The following is a 27,835-nucleotide window of genomic DNA, read 5'->3' on the forward strand; positions in this document are numbered from 1 at the left end:
CGTTTATTTATGAAATGTGGTTGAGAAAATTCTGCAAAAAGAACGCATACCATACAGTAAATTACACCATATATATTTTTTCAGAAAAAATATTCATATGCGGTGGAGATTCGTTAATAAAATATATATTTATAAAAAGTGAATAAAATCGTCACAGCTTTTTTTACTTGAGAAAATTGAATTGTTTTAAATTTTAATCCTTCAGTAAATTACCCTTACTTTTAGATGTCGAAGGACATAAAATTCGAAAGATGGTATGTTATTAAAACGTTATGTCTAGAATTCGGTCCAGATACGTTGAACAGTATGGCCTCTATTTGAGTGCGTGTAAAAGCGTGACGAACCGAGAGACGAATAGATGGACAGACATCGAAAAATCATTTTTTCGATATGTAGGAGCCATGTAACTTGAATTCATTGAAATCTGGTATTCGGTTTTTATAACGAACCACACTTTCTTCTTTCGTCGCTCGAATGTGAAAACGAATAGGCCTACACCGACACGTAATGTGATAATTTGTAATCCCAAAAATTTAATTTGTTATGTTTAATGTGTTGTCACGCTAAAAAAGAAGCTTATGCATGTTAGATCATTTTATTATCAGTTTTTCACGCTACTGTATAATTCGTCGGAAGCATTCGTGTTATTCACAAAGAGAGTTGTAAAATTTAGTTTTGCTTAAAGAAAGCATTCTTGATTGTTTTTTTTACACAGACTTGCATTTGTTGCACTTGTTGATATGAAACAAAAGTAGAGAGAGAGAGAGAGAGAGTCAATACTCTAAAAAGGAACACACACACACATAAACACTAGAACAGACAACGAGCTATGGCTGTGATTGTGTTCGTCACGCTGTGTGTAAAGCTGCAGGTCGCGCTTGTTTTGTTTTTTACAGACACACTCGCAGTGAGTTGAAGTTTGAAGTTACTGCTGCTGTGTTAAAAAAAAAAAAAAACGCAGAGGGAATGATTAAGCATACCATACCATAAACTAAAAACAATCGCTATTAGTAATAAATAGTAAGCTAATTCTAAATAAATACGTCATCAGAGGAAACAAAAAGTTATTTCATTATTGTATTGTTTCAGTTTTTATTAACATACAAATTATACACTTCTATAATATTTCGTAAAAAAAATGAACAGGATCGGATGAGATTCGATCTGGGGTCAAAACAGTATAAGAATTACTAGTCCGTCACTCTACCCACTTGACCACACAGACTTTCTTTTGTTGCTTGTCTTTTTCTTAAGAAATAAATGCTCATGGCTATAGAGCATGTCACTTCCAAACTTAAGACAACAGTTTTTTTCTTTGTTTGTATATTTCCGTACAACATATTGGTTACAGAAGCTAATTTATATTTGGCAGACAATTTACACCCTAGATTTAAGCCAATAAATGCAATATTTTACTCCACTTTCGTGTTCCTTGATTCTACTGTTCTGTTACCAATTCTGTAATTCCCTCTACAATAGTGCTGTGCTGCTCAAAAATTCCCTCGAAAACATTATTGCCAGTATACACAAAACCGAACATAATTTTGTTTTTTGCTTATATTTTTATTATTTTATTATATTTTTTGGAAATATCTCCTTAGATGGATTGCTTTCTATTATCTCCACATACTAATAACTGAATTTTACCCATAAACATAAGGAAAATGAAATAATTGAGAAAAATCGTGAGTTACAGTATACGCGCAATTTTTTTTTTTGCGCATGGGAGTACATCTATCGCCATAGATAGGTGAATGAAAAGAATAAAGAATGTGTCATAGCGTTTTGTAGCTACTTAACATGTTGAAATTAAAGTAGTGTATAAATCACAAAGTAAAATAGATATTCACTATACATGATATTCCTATATTGTAGAAATAATTTTTATTGTATATTAGTTATAAAATACAAACTAATATGTAGATAATAATTACTGCTATTAGATGTATCTATTACGATCTATAACAGCTTTTCCTTCAAAATATATTTATTTCCTGTAAGTTGGCTCTTTTACAATAGAACCGATGGTTTCACTGTATATTATTTAACCCTTGTTTAGTTACAATTTGTCATAAAGTATCGGAAATATGACCAAATGAATTTTTCTTGGATTTTTCCTTATATACTTCACATGCAGAAAACTGTTCTAATATCTTCTGAATACATACAGTTGAATATAGTACATACAGTACATACAATTACATATAGTTGAATCTACCACTTTGTGTAACTGTAGCGAAACCTGTATAGGGAATTTGATTTAACATTTATTTTACGCATATAAATATAAATATATAAATTAACATATACAGTTTATATAAATTAACTGTAGCGAAATGTACAAAATGATACTTAGAAATGAAATGAAATTTTTAAGTTTTACGTCCCACGGTTATGCCGGTTAGGCTAAAGGAGACGACGATGATGAGAGATGAGTGAAATGGTGGAATGAAGAAAGTGGGAGGAAACGGGAGAACCCTGAGAAAACCCACGAACACGGTGTTTGTCCACCACAAAGTCCACACGGCGCGAGCTGGGATCAAACCAGGGACACCAAGCACCGGAGGTGAACGCTCTACCACAATATGATACTTAGAAGTACGGTACGGCGTGTAATATGTTTTTGGCTGGTGGGGAGGAGAAAGTGAGAAAAATGTTTGGCGAAGTGATTAAAACATTTATTTCTACAATGAAAAGTGTCACAAAATGTACATCCACTGTTCCTATAACACTGAAGATTACTCAGCAATACCTACACACAGAATATAGGTACTGAAGAAATATAGAAAGGTATATGAGATGGTAATAAAAACAACTCACAAGTCAAAACCAGAAAAAGATAGAGATACATATACGAAAGGAATGCAATGTACAATCAGAAAGAATAATAACAACTATTTAACATGCATTTCCTCACTCACAAGCGAGAAAAATTTTCTCTTCAAGTTGAATCTCCATCCTCTTGAATCACATAGAAGTTGTTTCTTCCCCTGTAAAAGGGGGCTAAAACGAAGGTAGCCTAAAATGTAGCCAACAGGCAGTAGTAGGTGGTAACAATGTTATTTATTTAGTATATGGTTTGATTGTTGATATGTTGGAGAGAAATTTAGAAGTATAATCCAAAAGTGAGCCATTAAATTTAAAGAAAACACAAACTTGCTCATATTACAAAGCTGTAAAATTTTAGCAAATTACTCTACTATATGTTTCTTCTTCGTATAATACATCTTGAAAAGAAAGTTTATGTAATAGTGTAACTTTGCCTTCTTTTAATTGTTATATACTTATACATTTATATAATTTGATTTTATATATAAAGACCAAAATAAGTGCAATATTACAAGAGAAAATCAACTATGTATAATAACATTTGCTTCATAGTATATTAAGCAAGCAAATAGTAATTATTAAAAATTCAAACATATAAATTATTTAAATATCTACAATAGAAAGTTACAATTGAAGAAATTAGAATTTTTATTACGGATTGCTACTATACACTACAAGCTACATGCTCATCTATTTTCAAACTAGATAAAAGTATGAATACATTTTCTGTTATTCTACTTTAAATTTCTAAATAGCTAATATTCGTAAGTATATTGGGAAACTAATCTTTCAATTTTGTGTACCAGATATAGCTTTCTCTTTTGGATTTGGACGTAGTTTGAGTTTAGGGTCCTGCTCAGCACTGAGGCTATATGAGACGTGGACCTACAACTTAACGTGGGATCCGAACCACATAAACTCCTTTCGGGAATTGAAACCAGGTTCCCGCACCAAAGACGCGTACGCTAATCATGTGCCAGGAGGGAGCTCGTATGTTTCTTTTCACGAATCATATAATTATACTTAATGCATATAATTGTTGTAAGAGAAAAATCTTTTGTTAAAGGGGGCGCGGTGGCTCAGTAGTAGAGCGTTCACCTCCGGTGCTTGGGGTCCCTGTTCGACTCCAGCTCGCGTCGTGTGGACTTTGTGGTGGACAAACACCGTGCTCGTGGGTTTTCTCTGCTTCACTCATCTCTCATCATCATCGTCTTCTTTAGCCTAACCGGCATAACTGCGGGACGTAAAACTTAAAGATTTCATTTCATTTTCATCTATTGTTAAATCTTTATGAACGCTCACAAAGAACTAATGTTAAATTTCTTGATATTTCAATAAAGAAACTATTTCATTAATTTTACAAATGTATACTGCAAAAAATCGTTTATGGCACTTTTCTGTTGTTGTGCCAAATTGCTCCAACATATTTCGTTATCAGGAAAAGAACATATCAGTTTCTGTCCTTAATAAGAATGACTACTTATATATATATATATAACGTTAGCATGTAAGCTCGCCCTGAAATAAATACTTTATTATAATTACAATTTTAAAATAAGTGAAATATCAATAGAATATGCAAACATTTCAATATGTAATTACATTTGTAACATAATGCTAAATAACAAAAAAATATACGTAGTTGATTCTCATTATTATTTTTAAAAACTGAAGTTGAACAAAATCATTACGAGCAAAAGTAAATGTGTTTCCTTTATTTACAAAACAAATACAATACAATATGTAATACTGACCTGTGAGCTCAACACTTCCGGCGACGTCATCTGATACCGTAACAGGAGGGACAACAAGCACGACTTCTCCTTCGTTTAATTCCTTTGTAGGAAGAGAAGTTGAGTATTGTGAAGGGATGGAGCTGAAAAATTAAAGAAACGGATGTTGAGTTTTAACAAAATTCGTGTCGACTTGAAGGAAATAACCCACACAAATATTTGCAATAGAAATTTAACTACATTGGAAATGAAAGATCTTTTATTTTTCTAAGTAGTCTTTACAGGTGAACGTTCTTATCCAATGGATATATACAAAGGGAACCAAAAAAGATGGAACAGGGTTTGTATTAGGATTATCTTATAACGATGGCGTTAATTATAACTATGGTGTGTGTTATATATTAAATTTTATAACTAAACGTATTTAATCTTTTTTATTTTCATATAAATATATTTGTATACGTAATCTGGGAATAAGTGTTATTATTTACAGACAGACTTACGTTTAATCCACCCTATATATATATATATATATATATATATATATATATATATATATATATATATATATATATATATAAAAGAAAAAATAGGAGAATGTCGTTGGAAATTAGAATATGAATGTACAAGGTGTTTGAAAACAATGTCAGAAAACTTCGGGAAATGATTTCTCATAGGAGAACGTGAAACAAATTTAAGACTAATGTGGGTCATAATCAACAACTAAATGTTGCATCAAGTCGGGTAAAACAAAAATAGTTTTTCTTTTTTTCCTTTTTAAGTCTGGATTACATTAATATACCAATGGATGTGTCACAGAGGCGGTGACACAGCCACAGAAGCATAGGAGAAAATTGATGATTACACACGAAAAATGATAAATCTAGAACTGGGACCTACTACACATTCCATACCTACTGATTATGGTTATATTAATAGAATCTAGACTCAAAGTAATCACTATATTCTTTTATCTGACATTTTGTTCTCGAATCATGACCCCCTTTTTCATCGTTCATCCCAATTTTTGCCAGGTTATAACTTTGAAATGACCCACTTGTGAACCAACATTGGTGGTTCTGTGGAATCACCGCCCAAAATTTTTTGTTGTTTTTTTCCAAATACTTCGTACAACGAAGAAACGCAATGAGAAATTCATTACGAACAAGAAAAGGAAGAAGCTTTGATTGTGTATGTAATATGAAGCAAACTGAATTGCGATACGTTTTGTTCATAACGATGAACTAATGATACGTATTAAACCAAATTGATGAATCTATAAATTAGAAAATTGTGCAGTAGGTGATGAAAAGTAAATGGGTTAAAGAATAAGGCAAAGTAGTGAAGACAATGCTATGTACCCACTCATACTGGTAAATGTAAACATGGATACATTCCATTCTCCAAAATGATAAGTATCGTATTCAAAAGGTTGAAAGCGTATCTGTCGACCGCGCCGGACTTAAGCCAATTGGACCGATTGCTTCTAATCGTGCGCTATAGTGTAATCTACTCTAGGTTGTCAATCACACACAAGACTACATTTCAATATACGCATTTATTGACAATTCCAGTGACTGTGACATCTGGAGAAAGAGAGTTTCTTCCAATTGAAACTGATCAAAAATTAGTTGAGATCATCAATTCAGAAAAACCATTTGAACAATTTGGTAATTTTGTCTATTGAATCTGAAATTATCAGAATTAGATCTTACAAAAATCTAAAAAGAGGTTGCAAAAAGAGAGAAAGGAAAGAAAGTAAAATAACTTTAATAAAATGGAATGATATGGCTCAATTGTAGTTTATAAATGAAAGTGATTTTCAGAAATTGAAAAAAATAAATTTATTTTAATAGTACATTCAAATTCTCATTTTTTCTGAAGAATTTTTTTATCAAAAAATCATTTCATAGTTACTAAAAATGTGATATTGTTACTATATACTTTTCAGAGGAGATACGCAAATATTGTTAGTTACTTGTAGGCTTACATTTATGCAACTTTATATTAAAATGTATTTTACATCTGTTTGATCTATTAACTCTCATACACTTTCAAGCGTACAGTTTGATTGTTTTTTATTCTACCATGAAGAAATAGTCTATAGTAGACTGTATATATAATGTGGATCTCGGTGAAAATTTGCTGGAAATGTGACCGCCTAAATTGTTCCAAATTGAGCCCCGCACCTCTTAAGGTTGGCCCTGCCTGTCGCACCTGCTCTGGCCTGCAAACTCCAGATTTAAAACGAATTGAAAATCTGTGGGGATTATTTGCAGCACCATGTGGAACGCAGAAAGAGCCATCTCTGTACTTTGCTGGAACTGATAACCGAAAGGGCATAAACATGAGACGCTAAAACCGAAGGATTTCATTTCGTTTCATTTTAACATGGATATAGCATACTTACATCATCTCGTAAAGTCACTTGCAAACAGAATTCAGTCAGTATCCAGGCCAGTTACAGTATTGCTCGATACTAGATAAGTTCAACGGGAGTCTGTATAGTTAATTCTGTTTCATTAGTTTGTGGTTAAAAATTTAAAGAAGTTCTCTATGCTTGACAAATAAAATAGCATAAGAACAGTGCATATTTAGCAGTGTGCAACACATTGTACAGGGAACATCAAAAGTCTGCCACATAGGCTAACTCAATTACGAGTAAAAATGCGAAAAATTTGAGAGCGAAGAAAGTTTTTTTTTTATTTTTTATTTGCATAATTCCTATGGATTCCAAACTGGAGAGGCACCCAATGTAGGGTTGCCAGATTTTTAAACGAAAAACCGAGACTCTAATCTCTGACTATATGTAAGGTCAGTGTTCCTACTCATTTGGTCAGAATTAATCAATCACCTGTCTTTTCAAAGTTAATACTCAAAATTTTCCAGTTCATTTTATACACAGTTAACACAAATGAAGCCTCACATGAGATGTATAAACAATGTGAAAGGTAGCATAAGAAGAGCTGCCTGGCTCTTATTCCGAATTCTGATTTGTTATGTTTGATAGATCCGAAATATTGCGCCAATTACGACACACCCTCCTCACATTTATGATTGAAGAGATACATTTTTCTTCGTTGCGTCATCACCTGAATCAGAAACACTACCCTAAAAGAAACACAAATTTAGCATTTAGGAAGAAAAAATACATTTTCGCTAAATTCATAACGATAAACAAAAAGTAAATTTCTTTAAAGACTTACGCAGGGTCTCCAAAAGTTTGACAGAAAAAATATCCGGTATCAAAATTAAACAAGACTTACCTCTTGCGTTTAACTGCAACTTCTTGTGCTACAGTAATTTGTTACGGAATTTTAACCTGAGAATTACTGAAAATTTTTTCAGAGAAAGGAAAAAAACATAAATCCAAAATTATTGGATGGGTGCACAGCATCTTTAAAAATATTTATTCACATATGGAAAAGTATATTAGATAACTCAGTTCTGTAATCGTTGAAGTGGGATTTCAAATGAAACTTCGAAAATCTTCCGTTTTTTTGTTCTTGCGGGTTGAATTCTTTTAAATCTCTCTACAAATAGGCGTCCTGAAAGCCTTTTTCGGGACAGTTAATTCTCTCATGGAAAACCGGGACTGTCCAGGAAAATCGAGACGTCTGGTAATTCTAATCCTATGTTAAATAAAAAATGAAATGTTAAATGCCAGTTCTAACAACACATCATTGGAACAAACGGATTCTAAGTGTTCAAAGTTTCATCACACAACAACGTGCATGTTTTCTGTCATTTTTGAGTGCCTTTACGTTATGTTTGGACAGCCTGCTGAAGTGCAAATATGGACTTCTACATCGACTCATATAATAATATAAGATAATACATTACCAAAGAAGATAAAATAGGTCAAAACTTCCAAATTTTGAATTTTTGACATTTTTTACCCTTGAAAGGTATCGAGATGGACCACCAGAATTTACAGTGATATATTTTTGGGTCATAGAGAACATTTACCAAATTTTGTTTTTATTGGCAATTCCTAAATTCAAGGGTTGGTCCTAGATACTACTCTCAAAATTTAAGATCTGGACGGACCAAACTTACAGAGGTATATACTCCAGTCCTATATTATCATATGAAAGTTTTAAATTTTACAATTTCCAAAATTTAAAGGGTATCGTCCTATGCACTCCTAAAATTTAGGTTGTGGCTCAAGGTACCGCTGTCAAATTCTAGAGGAATGGTTTGCCCTAGACCATGGCTTTTGGGCTAGAGAACCAGAGGCACACGAGTTAGGCCAAATGTCATTCGTTGCCGTATCATATTGTTTGCAATTCTCGTTATTTCATTTATTATTATTATTATTATTATTATTATTATTATTATTATTATTATTATTATTATTATTATTATTATTATTTGTGAATGTCAAAACCACACTGTTTATTATTTTTGCCATACAACCCAGAACTCATTGTTTTCTTTCCATCATCTCTAGCTGCATTTCGCTCGTCAAAAACTCAGTTCCATCCTCAGTTACCATATTGTCGCAGTAGTTTTTCCTTGCTACCTTTCTATTTTAATTGAATTCACCTCCGTGCACATTATTCAAGTTTCTCTAGTCTACTTGTTGTTTAAAGGATGTTTCCCTACCTTTGCCGATTTCCATTCTAAATTTGCACTCAACTTTCTACATATTTTATCTTTTCAAGTACAACTTTGTTTCTACACTTTTTCCATGATATTGCAAAATTTCTTCTATAACCCCACGTTTCTTAGGTGTTCGACTTATACTCAAAGTTCAAAATGCTCCCATGTTAGTTAGTTCCTTATCTACTTTCTCTCAATCTATATTTAAAGCATTCCTAGTTTCTTCCATTCCGGCTACACAGCCTGCCCATCTAAGCCTTCTAGATTTGATAAACCTAACAATGTTTGTTAAACCGTATAAATTATGTAGTACCTCGTTATGGAGTTTCCGCAATTCACCATTCCCATTTTTCTTGGGTCCGAATATTCGTCTTAGAATCTTGCTCTCAAACAATTTCAGTCTGCGTTCTTCCTTCAGAGTAAGTGACCATGTTTCGCAACCATACAACACAACAGGTATGATTATTGTTTTATATATTTTAAGCTTAAAATTCCTCGACAGAATTCGCGACGTCAAATGGTTTTGAACTGAATAATAACACGAATTCCTTGCTTTTAGCCGACATTTAATTTCTTCGTGAATATAGTTTTCGTCTCTTAATATTAATCCTAGATATTTGAAAGTATCGATTTTATCGAAAGTACTGTTTGATATTTTATTTCATAATTTGCAGTATTACAGTATTACGATCTCGACGAACTTCCATGTATTTACCTCTAAACCCAAACCCCTGCAAGCGTTTAATAAGACCTCTGCATTTCTTTGTATTGTTCTCCTACCATTCCCTATTAAATTCAAATCACCAGCGTACGCCACAACCTGGTGAATACCATTCAGCTCTAGACCCTGGTTGCTATCTTTGATTTTCCTTATAGCGTACTCCAGGACAAAGTTGAATAATAATGGCGACAACGCATCTTCTTATTTCAGGCCATTCTTGACCTGAAAGCTCGTGAACAAGAATTTTCCCATCAGAACTTTACTTTGGGATCTATTTAAACATATCTTAATTAATTTAAGTAGCCTTTTCGATATCCAAATTCTGTAAGACTATAAGAATGAAGAACTAATAATATAATATTAAGTTTAATATCACATTATTTCCATCGTAGGTTAACTACATTTTGACCAATCTAACATGTCTTCCGTATTGAGGATAATACGAAAGGTAGAAGCAATTCCAAGAACAGACAACGGAGATGGTAATAACCAAAGTTTCTGAGAGTAAAGCAGGTTTCGACCGAGAATAGCTACTCTGATGGTAAGAGTAAAATTAAAGAGGTAAGAGAAGTGAACAGAATTATTCCGGTAGTAGTCAATATAGTGAAAATGCTTTTAATGGTAATGACATAAAGAAAAAAAGAAAATATCCATCTTGGCGACTCGCACAAAACATGTGTGTGGTTACCAACAAAGACATGTGTATAGTTACAGTTATAACCTTCCGTCCAATTTGAGTAGGTCACACTATAGTGAGGCTAGCCAAGTGTTTGATAATAATAGTAGACCTGTAGGTAATGAAATTAATGTTGGAGCGTGCCCAAGCAGTCGTCAAATATCAACCGTTCCTCAAAATTGTTCAAATTTTACTAATATAATTAACGCAAAGCTTCCAAGATCACAATTTGTAGGTTCTCTGCTGCTGGAGCTATGAATCAACTTGAACTGCATCCCATCTGCTGTATGGAGCTCTAAGACAGCAGACAATGGTGGTTCATCATTAATTTCCTACGGTTTTCAGAAGTACCGAAAGTCTGCAGCCCATCGAACCACTGAAATTCCATAGAGAATGAAGTTGGAATAGACACATCCAAAAATATTATAAAGATGACATCTCGTAGTCTTCATGAAGAAAATAGCTATCACCACGAGATGGCACCAGCCCATAATCTGGTCGCCAGCAAGAGATCTTGCAAAGTATTGTATAACGCATCTGAGTCTTCTGTATCAGAATCCAAGTCCGTTGGAACAAAAGCTTCCACCCACGAATCAGATGAACTTATAACTATATAACTTATAAAAACAGAAAACAAAGAATGTTGAATTTTAGAGGCCTACATGTTGTATAGCACTACGTTCCCATGTATCCAATATACATTTGAAAAGAACAATCATCAGTGACAGGTAATTTAATTCTTCTGTGCTTTAGGTTAAGTTGATAGGTTAAATTAGGTTATGATTTCCAGATAAGTATATTAGTTAACTAGGTAGCTCAGGTTAAGTAACATTATGATGTAGCTTGATTCTATGATTAACGACCATGTGTGACAATTCAGTTTTGAACGAATCTCTAGTAATAATATATACGCAATTTCATTAATAATCTTTAATTACTTATTTACTTGCCTCTTTGGCTTATATAAACATCTTTAATAACGCAATAACCACAATCCATTCAAATAGTATAATTATATTTATCGTAATCATCAACAAGTTTTTTTATACGTATTAACATAATTAATAGACATCCTCACCTATCACTTACAGGTCGTAAATGAGCTACTCAGAACGACATTGAAGATGAAATCCAAAAACCATACATAAATCATTCCTATCAAACTTCATTACAGAAACTAAAATTTAGAGGGTACATTAATGCGAAGCTATACAATAGGCATCAGGAACATCGGATTGGAAGAAAACATTATGAGGACCTATGGGTCCAAGAACTTCTAGAATTTCATTCCGATTAATTTCATACGCATAGTTCGAGGATCTTAATCTCTTGTCTTCATATTTCGTACAATTTTTCTTCTTTTTCTTTTTAGATAACATCGTAGATATATGGTACAGACTAAAAATCCAAGTTGTCTACTGCCTATATAAAGTTTGTATGATACATACATTGTAACAATATAGAATAACTTATTAAACGAATAAACGACTGAACATCACAGGTAAGAATTTTCAGAACAACAAAACTATAAAAACAGTAAATAAAATAACTATAAACAGAATTTTGTAATCGATCACGAAGTAGAGCATTACAAACTAAGATTCCCGGGTCCAAACTAGATAATCGAACTGTGGTGGGTGCTTGTTACAGGGAACATAATGTTAATACTATAGAAAGTCAGAATATACTGAAGTCATCATACTGTTTTGTTAGGATTGAAAAGTATCATATTAATGTAGTGGAATGGAATGATGGAAGTTCATCTAATGATGAAGATGTAAGCCAAAATTGTAATTAATTTAAGACATTCAACGCCACTGCAGTAATTAGAGTAAAAATTTCAAACGAAGTGTCTTATGCTTTGTGCGATTCTGGAGTTTTAACTAGTTTACTGAATTACAAATTATGGAAAAAATCTCCAGTATACCTGTAGTATTATATGCAATTAAAATCTATCCCTCATATTATATTAAAAGATGACTGAGGGAAGAAAACAAAAACAGTAAAGGGTGAGATTATACTCTGTTTTAAGGAAGGGTCATTGACATATGACGTGAGATTCCTTCAGTTAATAATTTCTTTTGTAGTTATTTTCCATCAAGAAATTTTCCCTCGGTGGCCAATGCTAGATTTCATCTTGGCACCAAGAATTGTTGCAATTAGTCTCAACGTCTCTCAATGTCTATATCTATGTAATATCAATCAAAAATAACGTAGACAGACTTGATAGTGATTCCTTTAATGTTTTAATAAAAATGATCAAATTATTGCATAGAAGAAATAATAGAAACAAGATTTTACACAAATAAATAATGTGAAATTATTGGATAGTAATATCTCGGATATGTCGAGTGAAAGTGAGAACAAGAAATCTTATAATATTCCTGGTAGTGAAGATCTTCTTCTAGAAAGAGTTTTCATGAAGTCTTATGTAACTAGGTAATGTTTTACCTATGACGACATCAGAAAATGTCAAAAAGATTCAACGTCAGATAAAACGGATACTAAGGTAAGGACACTTTATTCAATTAAATATCACGATTAATTCAACAACATGCAACCTACGGCATGTAACATCTCTTAACACACTTTTTACTATCTAACAGCTATAAGTTTTATTTCATTTACTGAAAAATAAAACTATTGCTTCTTACTACTCGTTTCATTATTATTGTTACTTACCTGAGTGTCACTCGTTTTTTAATTCGATGCCCAAGATCTGAATATCCTCTCTGCATCGGCTTATCAAAGTTCTTGGCGATCGGTGTATTGGGTTCCGAAGCTTGCTTATCAACTAAAATAGGCTTTGGTTTTAAAACCATCCCTGAAGAAGTAGAAGTAGGAGCTATGGTGGAAACAGGGGTCTGAGGCGGCGCAGTTAATGTTTCTCCAATTGGTAATGGTAGCCATTTCTTCCTATCTTCCATGTACAAGTCTATGAACTGATCTAACTTTGATTCCATATCTTCCACCTAAAATAATAAAGACTGTGTGAAAAATTCAAAAATACATTTTTGAAGATATTACAAAATTATACCTAATATCAATCTCAATATTACCTACAGAAATATATATAAGTTCGGACTTTTTAAAATAATTTGTATATGAATTTAGAAGTAATGAGACATAATGAAAAGTAACTATTCTTAATTTCAGGTAATAAAAAGTTTCGAGAAATAAACTATTTTCATTTGGAATATAATTCATAATAATAATCGTTTGTCTACGGACTTCCTTTAATGTTGTCTAATGAGCAGCAAGTCTGATTTTAATACGATTCTGCAGTGAGATTCGTTACGGAGGAAAGGAAAATTTATTGTTGACGTGGTACTACGAGAAAATTGGAAGTTGCACTTAGAAGATGTTTTCACCACATATTATTACCGATTAAAAGTCATCTGGCTAGCCAATACTGCTCGGTACGCTATTACTAATAAGTGTTAATTATTTTATTAATTATTGTGGTGATCGCTTACATAGATGATATGTACCTGATGCTAGTTATTTCAGTTTTGCTTTTTCATATTTGTTTATCTTCTACTTGAGTAATTTCATCAATTTACATATGATTTAGAAGTAGAAATGTTCTAAAATCAAGTAAACTAACAACCAAAAGATATTTATCCGTTTGAGACACCCGAAACCTCTTAAACCTTTTCTCATAAAGATGAGAACACACGTAGACTAAAAATTAAATCCATGCTAAGTGCCAAAAACGGAAAAGTTCCGTTTGATGTCAAAATGTGGACTATGTGCTTAACACTGCTCAATTAAAATCAAGCTATCTAGTATTCACTGTGGAAGTAGTTCAAATAATCGCCAGAAGAATGCTCATGGGCCTATGTGCCAGCAGTTCTGAAGTAAAATCTGGGCTTTTATTCAATATTTTTTTTATTTTGGCACTTAGCACGGATTTTATAGTCAATCTACACATAGGTTGAAATCTAAGTAAATATAATCCAAATCCAAGTAAGTATAATAGTATAACCCAAACCCAAGTAAATAAGTATAATAATAATCCAAAAATTGCCTCTAGGAACGTTAAGCATTAATTACATGCTTTTGTAAAATAGTAACTAAAGTTCAGTTATCCTGTTGGTAAAGTAACAATTAAATTTTCAGTAATAAATAACGTTAGTAAGCTTACTTCTCTTCCAATCAACTAGTACAATATGTTACTTTAAATATGATTATCGAAAACAATACACGAAATCTATACATTTGAACAGGAATATATTTCTAGGCTTGATTTTATTTAAATATTATTTGTATTTAAGATTATCTGCAATTCTTCTGTAGTTAAGAAAGTAAAATTTTAGAAAAAGTATATTCAACTATCAAAAATGAAAATAGATAGTGGTCGTTAAGTACAATACAGTTGTTAATGCAGATATTTTTAATTTCAAATAAGAGTGTCTGTAGCGTTACAATAAGTGAGAAGTATTTGAACATATAGTTTCATGTACTTATTATTACTAATCATTATAGGTATATGAATTTTCCATTATAAAGAAAAATGTATATAGTAATAAAAGAAAAATAATGATCCATTTTTTACTAATAAAATTTAATGTTCTTATCTCTACTTTGTAACTATTTCAATAAACAGAGTATATATCAGAAATTCTTACACTCATTATGTATGTGAATTTTTAATTGTATGTATACAAAATCCAAATGAAAATGAATATTATGACTTTATTTAATGTTATATGTTTTATGACAAAGGATAGAAACGAGATAATTTTAGCTCCTACATAATTAGAACAAGATTTTACGACATATTTATCATTATTGAATAAAATATTTTATGTACACGTCTACATTACGTATGACAAGTAATATTACTTGTTTGAAGTCATGTAAAGGACACCTTTTAAGAAAATTCCAAAAAAAAAAAAAAAACTGTTAAAATATTTATTATTGTCATATCATGGGAAACTGGCGTCATTAAGAAATTGATTTAATCATCAGTGAGTGTGTAATTTAAAGAATCATATAATACAAATCTAAATTATCAGTTAGCGGAAACTTAATATTTAGTTAGTATAATTTAAGTTACATTTATTCACTTTCATTTGAATAGGAAGTTAATACAATCCACTATGTTTTGTTCGAGGTAACAGGTGTTTCTTTTAGAACATAGTGAAAAATTAATTACCTGTCTTTCTATTTTGACTACTCTTGAAGCTAAACTTATTTTCGACACATAAACATCTTTCGCCTTGGAACCCTGTTTCCCTAAAATTTGGTCTAATCTGAAAGAAAAAATAATCTTGTAATAGTGAATGTATAATTATGAAAGAAGAAGAGACTATTAGCCAATGAAAAATAATACTTATACTCTGAAGTATTTTATTTTATGACTATATTCCGTTCACCATTTTCATGTATCAAGTCTACTATAATTTTATAGTAAATCATTCAAATTAACCTATTGTTCATACAAAGAATTAAGCACAGGAATAGAAGTTAAATACGGGACATTATAGGAATTAAGTATAAACATACAAGTCATTAAAATAAAATTGTACCTTGTAATTTTCTGAAACAACATGCAACAAACTATGTCAATATATTTCGGGCAACAAATCTATCCTCATCCTTAGGCCAAGCAAAAAGAACAAATCGGCGAATAAACAACATAAAATCGCATCATGGGGTATTATATAATTCATAATGTGATTTTGCAACTTTGTCTTAAGAATCGACATGGATTTGTTGCCTGAAATCTATTAACCTGTTTCGCTGTATTTTGCTTTAGAAATTGGATAATAATAGCTTAATTTAATAATTTTGTGGCTTAAATCCATACTACACATATCATTAGTATTTATAGTAGTCGTTGAAAATAATATTTACAAAGCTAGTTAAATTAGTTTCTAAGTTAATATTAAAAATAAGTGACAATGTATTTTATCATTTTATTATACAGTTCTTTGTTATACAGTTGAAACTTCTAAATATTTTAATAAAGTGAATAACACTACCAATACTTAATTATACATTTGAATAAAAGCAGAGATGTATTATTTAAGACACTAGTTCTCAAAGTGGGGTCTGTTAGATATTTGAACAAGGCACAAAGTGCTTGTAAATGAGGCACATGCTGATATGTTTGTTTGAGAGTAGTTTATAGCATGTGAATATAAACAAGATATAGATCAAGACGAGATTATGAAGATTATGGTTATGATGATATTGATTTAAGATATGGTTTGAGAAAATACGAAAGGATTAATATAGTTGTGGATAAATATTGTATAGTATACAGAGTACTGAAAGGTACAGGTAAAGAATAAAGGTTCAAGGAAGAATTTAAGTGTATATTTTGTGTATACTTAACTTTGGGTTTTAATAATGGCGCAGTCGATTTCAAGCAAATCTACGCTCTCGTCGTGGTGGGAACAATTGCAGCACTTGGTGAATGCAGATATTAAAAGATGGATTGTATCGGAATTAGAACAACGCAATAAGCAAATTGTGTTGTTGAAAGAAGAAATTTCTCTCCTAAAGCACCGGAATCAGTTTAATCAGCCAATTACAAAACTAAGACGAAATAATAACTTCAAAACTTCAAACGAATCGAATATTGGTGAACTTCCCCGATCATGTCAAAGATGTCGTAGAGCACATATAGATATGGTTTGCCCTGCAAAAACTAAAAGGTGTTTCCGATGTCTGTTTATTGGACATTACGCAAGAGCTTGTTTTTCAAAGAAGTTAAATCCCTTGTTTCAATTGAAACAAACAAATAATAAGACTGATGTGTTTGCGACTGGGATATCTCAAGAAGAAGGCAATACTCCTATGATGTTGAATGGAAAACTAGTTAAGAAGAAAACTTCACCCAACGTAACTAAGTTGCTATCAGATGTTGCGAAAGAATGTCAATCCTTCAACAAGAACATACCTTATGAAGTCAGGAGCCAATCTCTTGCACACAAAACGAAAAAGCAAAGTTTATCTGCAACGGCTTTGAAGAAGATGAAGAAGCTGGAGGACAAAGTACAACAAGAGGAGAAGGAAGTGAAGAAAGATGTGGAAGGAAAGAAGCAAAATTCTGATGGTTTCGAAGCGTTTCAGCGAACGATCAGAAAATCGCAATCGTCAGTTGAACGCCCGAAAAATTTCATGGACAGCGGCAAAATGTTTCATGTAAATAGAGACAGTGATTTGGGAATGGCAAGGAGCACCGAGATTCAGGAGCGGTTAACTTCAGATGGCAATTTCTTGCGGCCAAGAAATAGGATTGGGACTCTGCTCACATTGTTGAAGATACACGATGGTACTCAGCGTACGGTTGACATGAGTAGAAGGGAAAATAAGAGAAAAAAGGTTATCGAATGTGCAGGTTCTGATTTTGTAAAGGGGGGAGAATTGTTAGATATTTGAACAAGGCACAAAGTGCTTGTAAATGAGGCACATGCTGATATGTTTGTTTGAGAGTAGTTTATAGCATGTGAATATAAACAAGATATAGATCAAGACGAGATTATGAAGATTATGGTTATGATGATATTGATTTAAGATATGGTTTGAGAAAATACGAAAGGATTAATATAGTTGTGGATAAATATTGTATAGTATACAGAGTACTGAAAGGTACAGGTAAAGAATAAAGGTTCAAGGAAGAATTTAAGTGTATATTTTGTGTATACTTAACTTTGGGTTTTAATAAGGTCCACGACGCCTAAAATTTGAAATGTGTTGTATTAAAATGGAACTCTCAGCTGTTATGCAAGAAGTATTTTTTCAGTTACTAAAAAGAAAGCAATTAGAAATTATACCTGCGTTGGTAAATTTAAATATTTTCCTACTTTACTAAATTTCTGCCCTGAAGCCGGTCAACCGTTATATAGAACTACTTCAAGTGAGAGAAATTCCTTCTTTGTTAGGGCACTTGTTCAAAAACAGTTGTACATTAATTGCATGACACCTCGGAATTTCATGGATTTCATCTTCAAGTGGTGGAAAGCTCCCACCACTACCACCAATTCCTTATTTTTTCTTTTTTTTTTAAAAAAAGAAGTAAATGTTTGTCATTCCTATGCTTACAAACGTCAAGCCTCCCCCCCCATTCTGGGATTTCTAAAACATACTATGAAAAACCCCTCGCAAAATATGTTGCAAGAAAATGAACTTTATATCTTTTGGTTACGTGTGCGCTGTGAGTATGAAGAGTTGTCTAAAAAGGCATGCAACATTTGATGCCTTTCACTACCACTTACTTATGTGAGCAGACCTTATCTGATCTTTGCAATACTAAGATCTGAAAGTGAAATTGTCTTAATGTGGAACCGGACCTAAGATTGATGGTGACAAAACTTATTCCAGATTTCAATGAAGTATGGAAAAATACAAAGAATTTCATTCCTCACATTAGTGACCCCACATTTGAAAATATTGTTTATCAAGTGGATTTCCTTTCAAAAACAAAATTGATTTTCAGCCTTAAAAGTTACTGTATTTTCAATTGAAATTTCGTTCACTAGGGAACAATCATGTATCTTTGGAATAAATTGCTAAATGCATTATTTTTCTTAATTTTTTTCTTGTCAGTGGTAATTCTAATTAGTACATTTTTTAATACCATGTGAAATTTCAGATATTAACGGGTTTCGCAGATCACTTTCCAAATGGACAGGGGGTCCGCGTTATCGGAAAGTTTGAGAACCACTGATTTAAGATGTATAAATCAATCTTTACTATAACTTTTTAATTGATGACACTAGTGAAAGAAAAAGTTTAGAATAGTGAGAATAGTAGAGTATGAAAAATACAATAATTAAAGTGAAAAAAGTTACATTTGTTTATCTTTAACTATGTAATGCTTGTAATGCAATGCCTTTTTAGAGGCGATTTTTTTAATAGTATAAGTTTTGAAAGAAAAAGATATAGGTCAAGAATGCAGAAATAATGGTATTGGGAAGTGGTGTATTTAATACGAGATTCATAATCTTATTATTTTAGTCACCTTTATCCGGCCTATTTTGTTGAATATGCCAACTCCGGAGGACGAAATATTAGAATTTGATTTTAATACTATCTAGCAGAACAGTGCTTTTGAACACGACATTATTTAAACCAAGGAAGTCAGAGAGGTGAAGGTATTATTCTTATAATTTACTTCTTAGTGCATTAGATATCAACAAGCAAGTGTTAGTTTCATATTTTGATTACGAATTAGTTAAAAGGTTGTTTTTCATAAGAGATGCAATCAGCTTATTAAGAGTAATCGATTAAAAGTATATTAAAAAGACCAAGAAATGTACTTACTACTGATTGGACTGAATATAGTACAAAATTTTAGTACAACAGTTTCGTAAAAAACCGTACTCGTGCAATAATAACAGCCTAGTCTTTTACACTATAAAATCTTTATTTCTTACCATGAAGGACTGAACTATCTGCATTACTCTCCAACGTGTGTGCCTTGCCGTTTTGTGATTCGTGAAGGTCAGGCATGTATACAAAATAGGTAATGATAACCCGTCATGTTATAGTTTGATTTAAGTGATTTTTAAAATTTGTTTATTAATGTATTTTCAGTACATTTTCACGGGGTATTGAAACCGAACTGAGTATATGATCAAAGTACTTAATACGGGGAGTGATAACTATCAGACTGGAATTTAAATTTTTAAATGAAATTTAAATTGGTAAGTTTATCATTCTATAATATTTTCAAAGCGGGACTAATATTTTATGTTGAGTGTTTTTACTTTTTCATTAAAATTATCTCAGATAAATGGGGTTGTATTTTACTTGAAGTCATACCTATACTCCTATACTAGAAAAGGCTTTCGAGCAAGTTAGCTGGGAAGTGCAGATGGGAGTTCTAAAAGAGGCTTGAGTCAGAAAGAAAGAATCAAAGACATAAAACTTATATATGAATCAACAAACAAGAGGTAAAATAAAGTAAAACAAAAAAAAAAAAAAAATCACACAGAACAGTGTGATTGGAAGAGAAGTTTGGCAGAGATGTTACCTGTCACGAAGGTTATTTAATATGTATCTAGAAGAGATAGTAAAGAAGGATTTAATATTTCGGTCTCAGATAGACAAGTTATGTATATACTATTTAGAGGTAATATTACTGATGTAGATTCTAAACAAGAAATTAATATAATGTTAGGAAACTTGAGGAAACATTGTGAAAAAGAAAGCATTGGTTAAAGAAAGGAAGTAATCTGTCTCAAAAAAGTAGAAGTGGAGAAAGTATAACAGATACCTAATATGCACCCTATAAAAAAAGCTAATTGATTATGGAAGTTTTGAGGCAAAAGTTTTCCAAATATCTTCGGAAACAGTAAACCGAAGATGCCAGGTTCGATCCCCAAAGCCAACCTTCGCAATCGGGAAAAACTGTGCAGAAGTGTTTTTCTTCTTTTAAGTGTAATAAAACATGTTGAAATGTTCTTAAGTATAGAAAACAGTAACATTCATTGAAATAAGTAACGATGCAGTATTTCAAAACTATTTATACATGTGAATACATGCTGATTTTACCACCCATTTTTCCATACGTAAAAGAACATTTCCAATGAAAGGGAGAAAGTGAACATAGGTCTCGCATCCATAGTAGACTAATAAAAAAAGCAGAAAATACTACAGCATATGTAAAAATATAAATGTCATTGTCTTGAAAATTTAGTTATATTTCTTCAGAAGGAGCTCCGCAGGAGTATTCATGTTTGCTGAGTGGTAAACTGTGGGACTTCTACTCTTAAGGTTGTGAGTTCGATGCCTTTTTATATTTTTAAAAATTCATCTTTTGAAATATCAGAAATTTTTCATTATTATATGCTGCGACAGCCTCTTCAGTTCTTTGAAAGCGGCGTCCTCGAAACTTTGTTTGGGCCTCAGAACTGCTACCAATCAACTTAGGAGCCCCGAAAGCTATGGATTCGACATTACTATCAGTCATTTTCAATTATTTTTACATGTCACAATTTCAGACACCTGAGGCTGAACTTGAACTTAAATGACATCTGGAGTGTCACTCTTTATCTAAGCGACCCCCAAAATTATGGTTTCGATACTATATTGGTCCTCTTTTTATCATTTTCATGTTTGCCCGCCCCATCCCTATAGAAGAGCTAAGGGGGTCTTCCCACCACTGGGGCCTGAAGTTGGACATAAACCACATCAGAATTAATACGAATTAACTTAGGGATACTTTAAACTAATGATCCAACAATAATATTGGTGGATTTCGATATTTTTTCGTCACTATGTCACCCCCTGGGTGCAAATGGGAACTTAGATCGGAGTTAAGCGGCATCAGGAGTGTCAATATTTATCTAAGCGACCCCGAAAACTATGGACTCGACGCTAATATCCACCTTTTTGTATATGTACCCCTTCCCAATCCCCATAAATTGCTAAAGGGGACTTACCCCGAAGTACTCTTTCCCAGACAGTAAGTAATACGTAGGAAGTTCGGTTAAAATTGCTCCAGGCGTTCCAGAGTTTTACTGGAACACACACAGATAATCCATATACATATATATTAGAGAGAGAGAGCCACCTCACATAAAAGCATTTCAGACAATTGAACCCAAAATCTATGAAAAGAGGTTCTGTTTTGCCTTCCTTACTAAAGCATAATTTAAGCTCTTAGATTGACTGGGATCATGAATTTCCTGTAGACATGATTTTGGGGATAGTGAGTTTTCTGTCTGGAATCACGATCCGATTTTCGATATTCTCGGTTTATCCTCACATGTTCTCTTTACGCCTCTGACTATATTTCAAGAACGTAACTCTTATGCTGTTATGAGAATGTTGAGAAGTAACCTCCGTATGACAAACAGTTGCAGACAAATACACAACACACATTTTTTTATTACTATTACATAGTTTTCTTGATGTGTATTTAATATTCATATAATACACCAACGTTCTGTCAAGACCCACCACATCTCAGATTTTATATTTTAAACTTAATAATTACTTATGTCTTGAAGTGAATATAAATACAACTGATTCATTTTAATGTAATTATTCTATATTAATATTCAGGCATTGAGGAATATAGCATTACATACCAAAAAGTTTGACCAAAATAGAATCGAACTCATGACATTAAGAGTAGAAGTACCGCAGTTTACCACTGAGCTAACATGAATACTCCTGTGGAGCTCCTTCTGAAGAAATATAACTAAATTTTCAGGACAATGGTATTCATGTTCGTTGCATATGTTGTTTTTACTTCTATTTTGTCTTTTTTTTATTCTCTATGGATGCGAGAACTATGTTCACTTTCTTTCCTTTCATTAGAAGTGTTTTTTTACGTATGGGAACGTAAATAAGAAAACCAGCATGTGCTCTATGTATACATAGTTTATTTCGATTGCGAAGGTTGGTTTGAGGTTCGAACCTGGCATCTTTAGTTTACTGTTTCCCCAAGACACCTGAAGTTGGATTTAGGAAACTTTTGCCTCAAAACGGCCACAATCAATGCGCTAATTCTTTTTGGAATAGGGCGTACATAATGTTAGTAGTATAAGCATAGGGTACAAACATGAAATAAAACCAAAAGTAGAAATGGGGAAAGAAACAGTTAGTAAGTAACAATGTGTATTTTGTAGATGTGTAAATATGAAGATGTGAAACACTCCAAATATTTAGTGTAGCATGGTGTACTCTAGGTTGGAACAACCATGAAATAAACGGACAAAAGATTAAAATTTACTAGATACTATAAAGGTAACCAAGAAAGTTCTGTCGCTTTTTCACCCACCACCTTCGAACATCGATATGTCACCTAAGACGTACCTGGAAGATTAAAAAATAGTCTCTATTCACATCGACGACCTTCTGCCAACGTTCTGGAAGGCCATGGATTCCATCGCAGTAGAACTTGGTGGTCCGTGAAGCAAAGAGAGTATCAAGTGCATTTTGCACCTCTACTAGGATTTGAACTGTCGCCCTTCAAGGTGATTGTCCAAGGAATTGAACAGGTGATAATCGCACGGTGCAATGTCCGGGGAGTATCGCAGATGCAATAGTGTTTCCCATCCAAGGCGCAGAATGGTGTCTCGGGTCATCCTAGCCACGTGGGGCTTAGCGTTGTTCTGAAACAGGAGGACCGTTTGCCATTCGGAAGTGCTGGATCCTGAGTTTTGAGTTTATCTTGAACACGGCTCAACTGCTGACAGTACATAGGTGTATTGACCAGCTGGTAGCAGTTCCCGATGCACGATGCCGTGAGCGGTCCATCGAAACACCGGAGGACCTTCTTCTGGTGCAGTGCAGGTTCTGGCTGTTTTGGAACTGGTTCATGGGATGCTAACCAATGCTGATGGCATCGTGGAGCTTTGTACAGGACTCACATCTCATCACATGTCAACACCCTGTCCAGAAATGCTCCTTCCTCAGACGAGACAGCAGACAAACACAGTTGTCTGCTCCGTTGCCTTCTGGTCCAAAGTCAAATCATGTTGTACCCAACTTGCAGTGCTTCCCAAGTTGATAGAGGTGCTGCCGAATGGTTTCTCCACTCACACTGAATTGTGTCCCAGTTCCTCACATGTCTGGTCACTGTTCGTCTCACTTGCTGCCTGAAGATCTGTATTTTGTACATGTGTTGGTCTTCTGGCACGTGGTGCGTCTTCGAGTGTTTCATCACGATCTTTAAACTTGTAAGACCACCGCTGCACTGTCCCCGTAGTCAAGGCACCCTCATCAAAGGCCTGGCATATCTTTCGCTCCTCTGCAGCGGCTTTTGACGCCAGTTTGGACTCGTACAGCATACTCGCCCTTATGGTTCTCTGTAGGGTCCCATGTTCACTTTGCCATTACGCAAGTTCACGTTGTAACTGAATTGCCACAATCAGGTAGTATGTTGGATATACCCATACCAACAACTGATCTTCGCTTTATCTCCATTCGCATTCAACTCATAGTGTGTGGGCCAATTGAACACAGCCTCCACAAAAGTGACAGAACTTTCTTGATTACCTTTATATCAAAATGTCAATATAAAGAAGACGGCAGAAAATTAGCTAGGTCGGACTCACATGGAAGAAATACGAAAAGTAAGAGAGAGAAGAGCACTATTCAATGTAATTAAGGGAGAGGAAAATAAAATGAACTTGATTGTATGAGAAGAAAAGTTATTCTGAGTGATATGACTGAATGTATGATAGCAAGATGAAAAGGGTTAAAGACTACAATTGGTAAATTATATTAAAGTGAATTAAAAGTATTGTAGATATAATTTAAGTATTCAATTAAGCTGAAAAATTAAATGGTATATTTGAAGCACTGATAAATTTATTAAAATACTTAAAACTACTACTAATTAGAGATATTCTAAATTTTAAATTAATACAAAAATAACTTCGTATATATTTTTAAAACAATTACTGAATTAAACTGAAACAGAGGTTAAATAATGACGGTAGGGACAATAAAAAGCTTGAAATGTTGCAGATGGAGACAAAATTGTTAATAATATTTACAAAATGGAAACTTAGAATGCTTCAAAGCAGTGTAACATGCATAAATTAATCCAGTAGTACAAATATCATTCATACAAGCCAGTATTACACAGGCTAATCAGTAACAAACCATTTTTTATTAATTTTATCCTTGCTTGTAAGTATTTTTGCATGCTGAATTTGATACAGCCATAAGAAATGTATGAGACGTACCGTTTACTCACAATTTTAAATTTTACAACCAAATATTGTTTACCTCCTGCTGGATGTTTATAAAAATTATTTAGATCATGCTACTTTCTTTTCTGTTGTAGAAAACTGTATCACTGCAATCTGAGTCACTAAACCAAATAAATTATCTTGGGAATGAATCTTGTCGATCGTGGAAAAGTACTACTTCATCTCATTCCACGTAAAACTAGTCATTATAAAATGATTTTTGAAAGCATGGTCCAAAACTGGAGCATATTAAAATATTTGCGTGAAACTTTTCCTCATTTGTCAGGGTCAAACAAAAAGTAGGTGTTTTTGTTGGATCTGACATTAGGAAATTGATGCTTGGATAACAGTTGCTAGAATAATATATGGTGGAAAGGAGGCATGGAGTACATTGAAAAACGTTGTACGTAAAATTTTTGGGATTAAGAATGATGCTGTCTACATTAACATTTCACGAAGTGGTTTAAAATAGGATTCTTGACGAACTTGAAACTTCACTTTCTTAAATCATATTTGGACTTTTTATCTAAAAATCTAGGACTGGTCAGTCAGGAGCAATGTGAATATTTTCATCAAGATACTAGGGTAACAGAAAGAAGATATCAATGATGTTATTGTAATGTTATATAATTCGTAACTCTTGCTGGTCATTCCATCTGGAAAACCCGGTTTCATCTCACAAAAGGAAGAGCAACATACGAAGTTTTACGGAGAAGAGATTCCGTAATAGAGACGAATAAAAAACATACTTCCTTTGTTTTACAAAGAATATCGATTTCACTATATCGTACAAAGATGTAAGTGAAAGATATCTGAAAACATCTTCGAATTCACACATTAAGAAACATAAAATCTAGCTGAAATCACAAAAAATTACACTTTGGTAAGTCTATGCCATCAATACAGAAAATGAATTAAAGGATACCTTGCCGGTAAACATTTTGACAACATTTCTCATCCAATTTGATAAAATTTCTCGCACAGAAAAGCACTACATGTCAGTTGCGATTATTGCATATTTAAAATCTATTTACTTTCATTTACATACACTGGAATGAAATTAAGAGATTCATTGAATAAAATAGAAGTCGATTTGGGAAAACTGGTTTTTGTGTGTTTCTTAGAGCTTAACGTTCTTTTCATCAACAAGTTGGAAACGTAGATTTACAGACGAGTGCTTAATCCGAGTCGTATATAAGCGCACTGGGAATCTAAGTTTGGAATCTTGCAGCAAAGGTTGGAATGCCAATCATTTAACCGCTATTCATTGGAAATAAAATATGAAGCTTATTAATATGTGTTACCTTTCTACAAATTGTCAATGTAATTACTAGTTTGGACTTCGAATAGAAATGGGAGATTTACACATGATTCTTTAGTCTCTGGTTTTTAATACTTGCGGCTCTATATGACCATACTTCTCTTTAGCTCTGATGCTGAAGTGAAAGTACTCTAGTTACAATTTATTGTAGAAATTTAGAATTATCTTTGAGAAATTGGAATATGAGAAAATTTTAGGTGAGTTGTAAATTAAGATTTATTTAGCAAGAAGTATATGATGATTTTATAAACTCTTTACCTATTTAGCAATAAGTTGTGTTTTTGTATATTAGAATTAAATGTAAATATTAAATCTTATGAACAAAACAGTATTTATCTTAGACAGTTAATATGGATAAATGGCTATTAATTCCAAAAGAACAACAGTAATATAAGTTTCACTTCTTGCTGTACGTTGTTCAGGTCATAACGCTCACTGTTACGACCAACTTCATTGCGATGCCCAAGGAATAAGCTTAATGTTTTGTCATCAACTATAACACGTACCTGAATTGAAGATTTTTCACTCTGTTTAATAGATCCGCATGGCCAGAGGAATATTGCTCAATGACATCCTTTACATCATAAGGTTTAAGAGCTTCCCTAAACTTTCTTCTAGCGACAAAATACTTCAGCTACGAGAAAGGGAGACATAGGAAAACTTACAAAAAATAACAAAAGTAACTAGTAAAACTAAAGGAAACGAAAGCAAGCTCAAACACATTCAATACACATACGTAATGTATTAAACATTGCCAAAACCAAATCACCACACAACAACACATACACATAAAGTACTAATAAAACAGTTATCTACATTATATACCAATTTGCACACACACATACGCTACTCAGTGCGATAGACTGCAGATCCACTGGACGCTTCATTGTGTGCGCATGTGTGTTAAAAGCATCCTGAGAGAAGAGAAAAATGTTGGACATAAAAGTGTGACAAACTAAAACTTACGCTGACTGAACTGTAGGAAGGAGAATGCAAAGTACCACAGCTGATTGTTGTTAAAACGTCTCTGCAACTAATATCTTCTTTAATACTATCAGTTTAAGAATTTTTAGGATAAAGTAACGTGATGTCCTGCATTTAGATATTGAGTTGAATCGAATGTATAATTTCATTGCAGGAAGCATGATTCGTTTTATGGACATATGTACTGAGAAATGTTTCAACTTCTCTTCCAGTATTATAACAATTTTTTCTGTTAATGATATCAATGGATCATTTCATCTAGGATAGTTAGGCTACAGAATTTTGAATAAATTAGGC

At 32.9% G+C, this 27,835-nt stretch overlaps 1 protein-coding gene across 2 annotated transcripts in view; it reads right to left on the reverse strand.

Moving 5' to 3' along the window:
- The window catches only part of LOC145683874 (potassium voltage-gated channel subfamily KQT member 1-like), an 802,890-nt gene that overhangs the window by 26,505 nt on the left and 748,550 nt on the right, over window positions 1–27,835 (reverse strand). The window contains exons 10-13 of one of the 2 annotated variants that reach the window (XM_081755499.1): window positions 27,061–27,188; window positions 15,726–15,822; window positions 13,247–13,536; window positions 4,584–4,705 (exon numbers count right to left, since the gene is read on the reverse strand). In XM_081755499.1, coding sequence (XP_081611625.1) covers window positions 4,584–4,705; window positions 13,247–13,536; window positions 15,726–15,822; window positions 27,061–27,188 — 637 coding nt within the window. The remainder of the gene's footprint in view (window positions 1–4,583; window positions 4,706–13,246; window positions 13,537–15,725; window positions 15,823–27,060; window positions 27,189–27,835) is intronic. The other variant, XM_081755500.1, reaches the window with a different exon arrangement.

This window comes from Thermobia domestica, chromosome 4, assembly GCF_964235325.1.
Source record: "Thermobia domestica chromosome 4, izTheDome1.hap1.1, whole genome shotgun sequence".
NCBI classification, from domain to species: Eukaryota; Metazoa; Arthropoda; class Insecta; order Zygentoma; family Lepismatidae; genus Thermobia; species Thermobia domestica.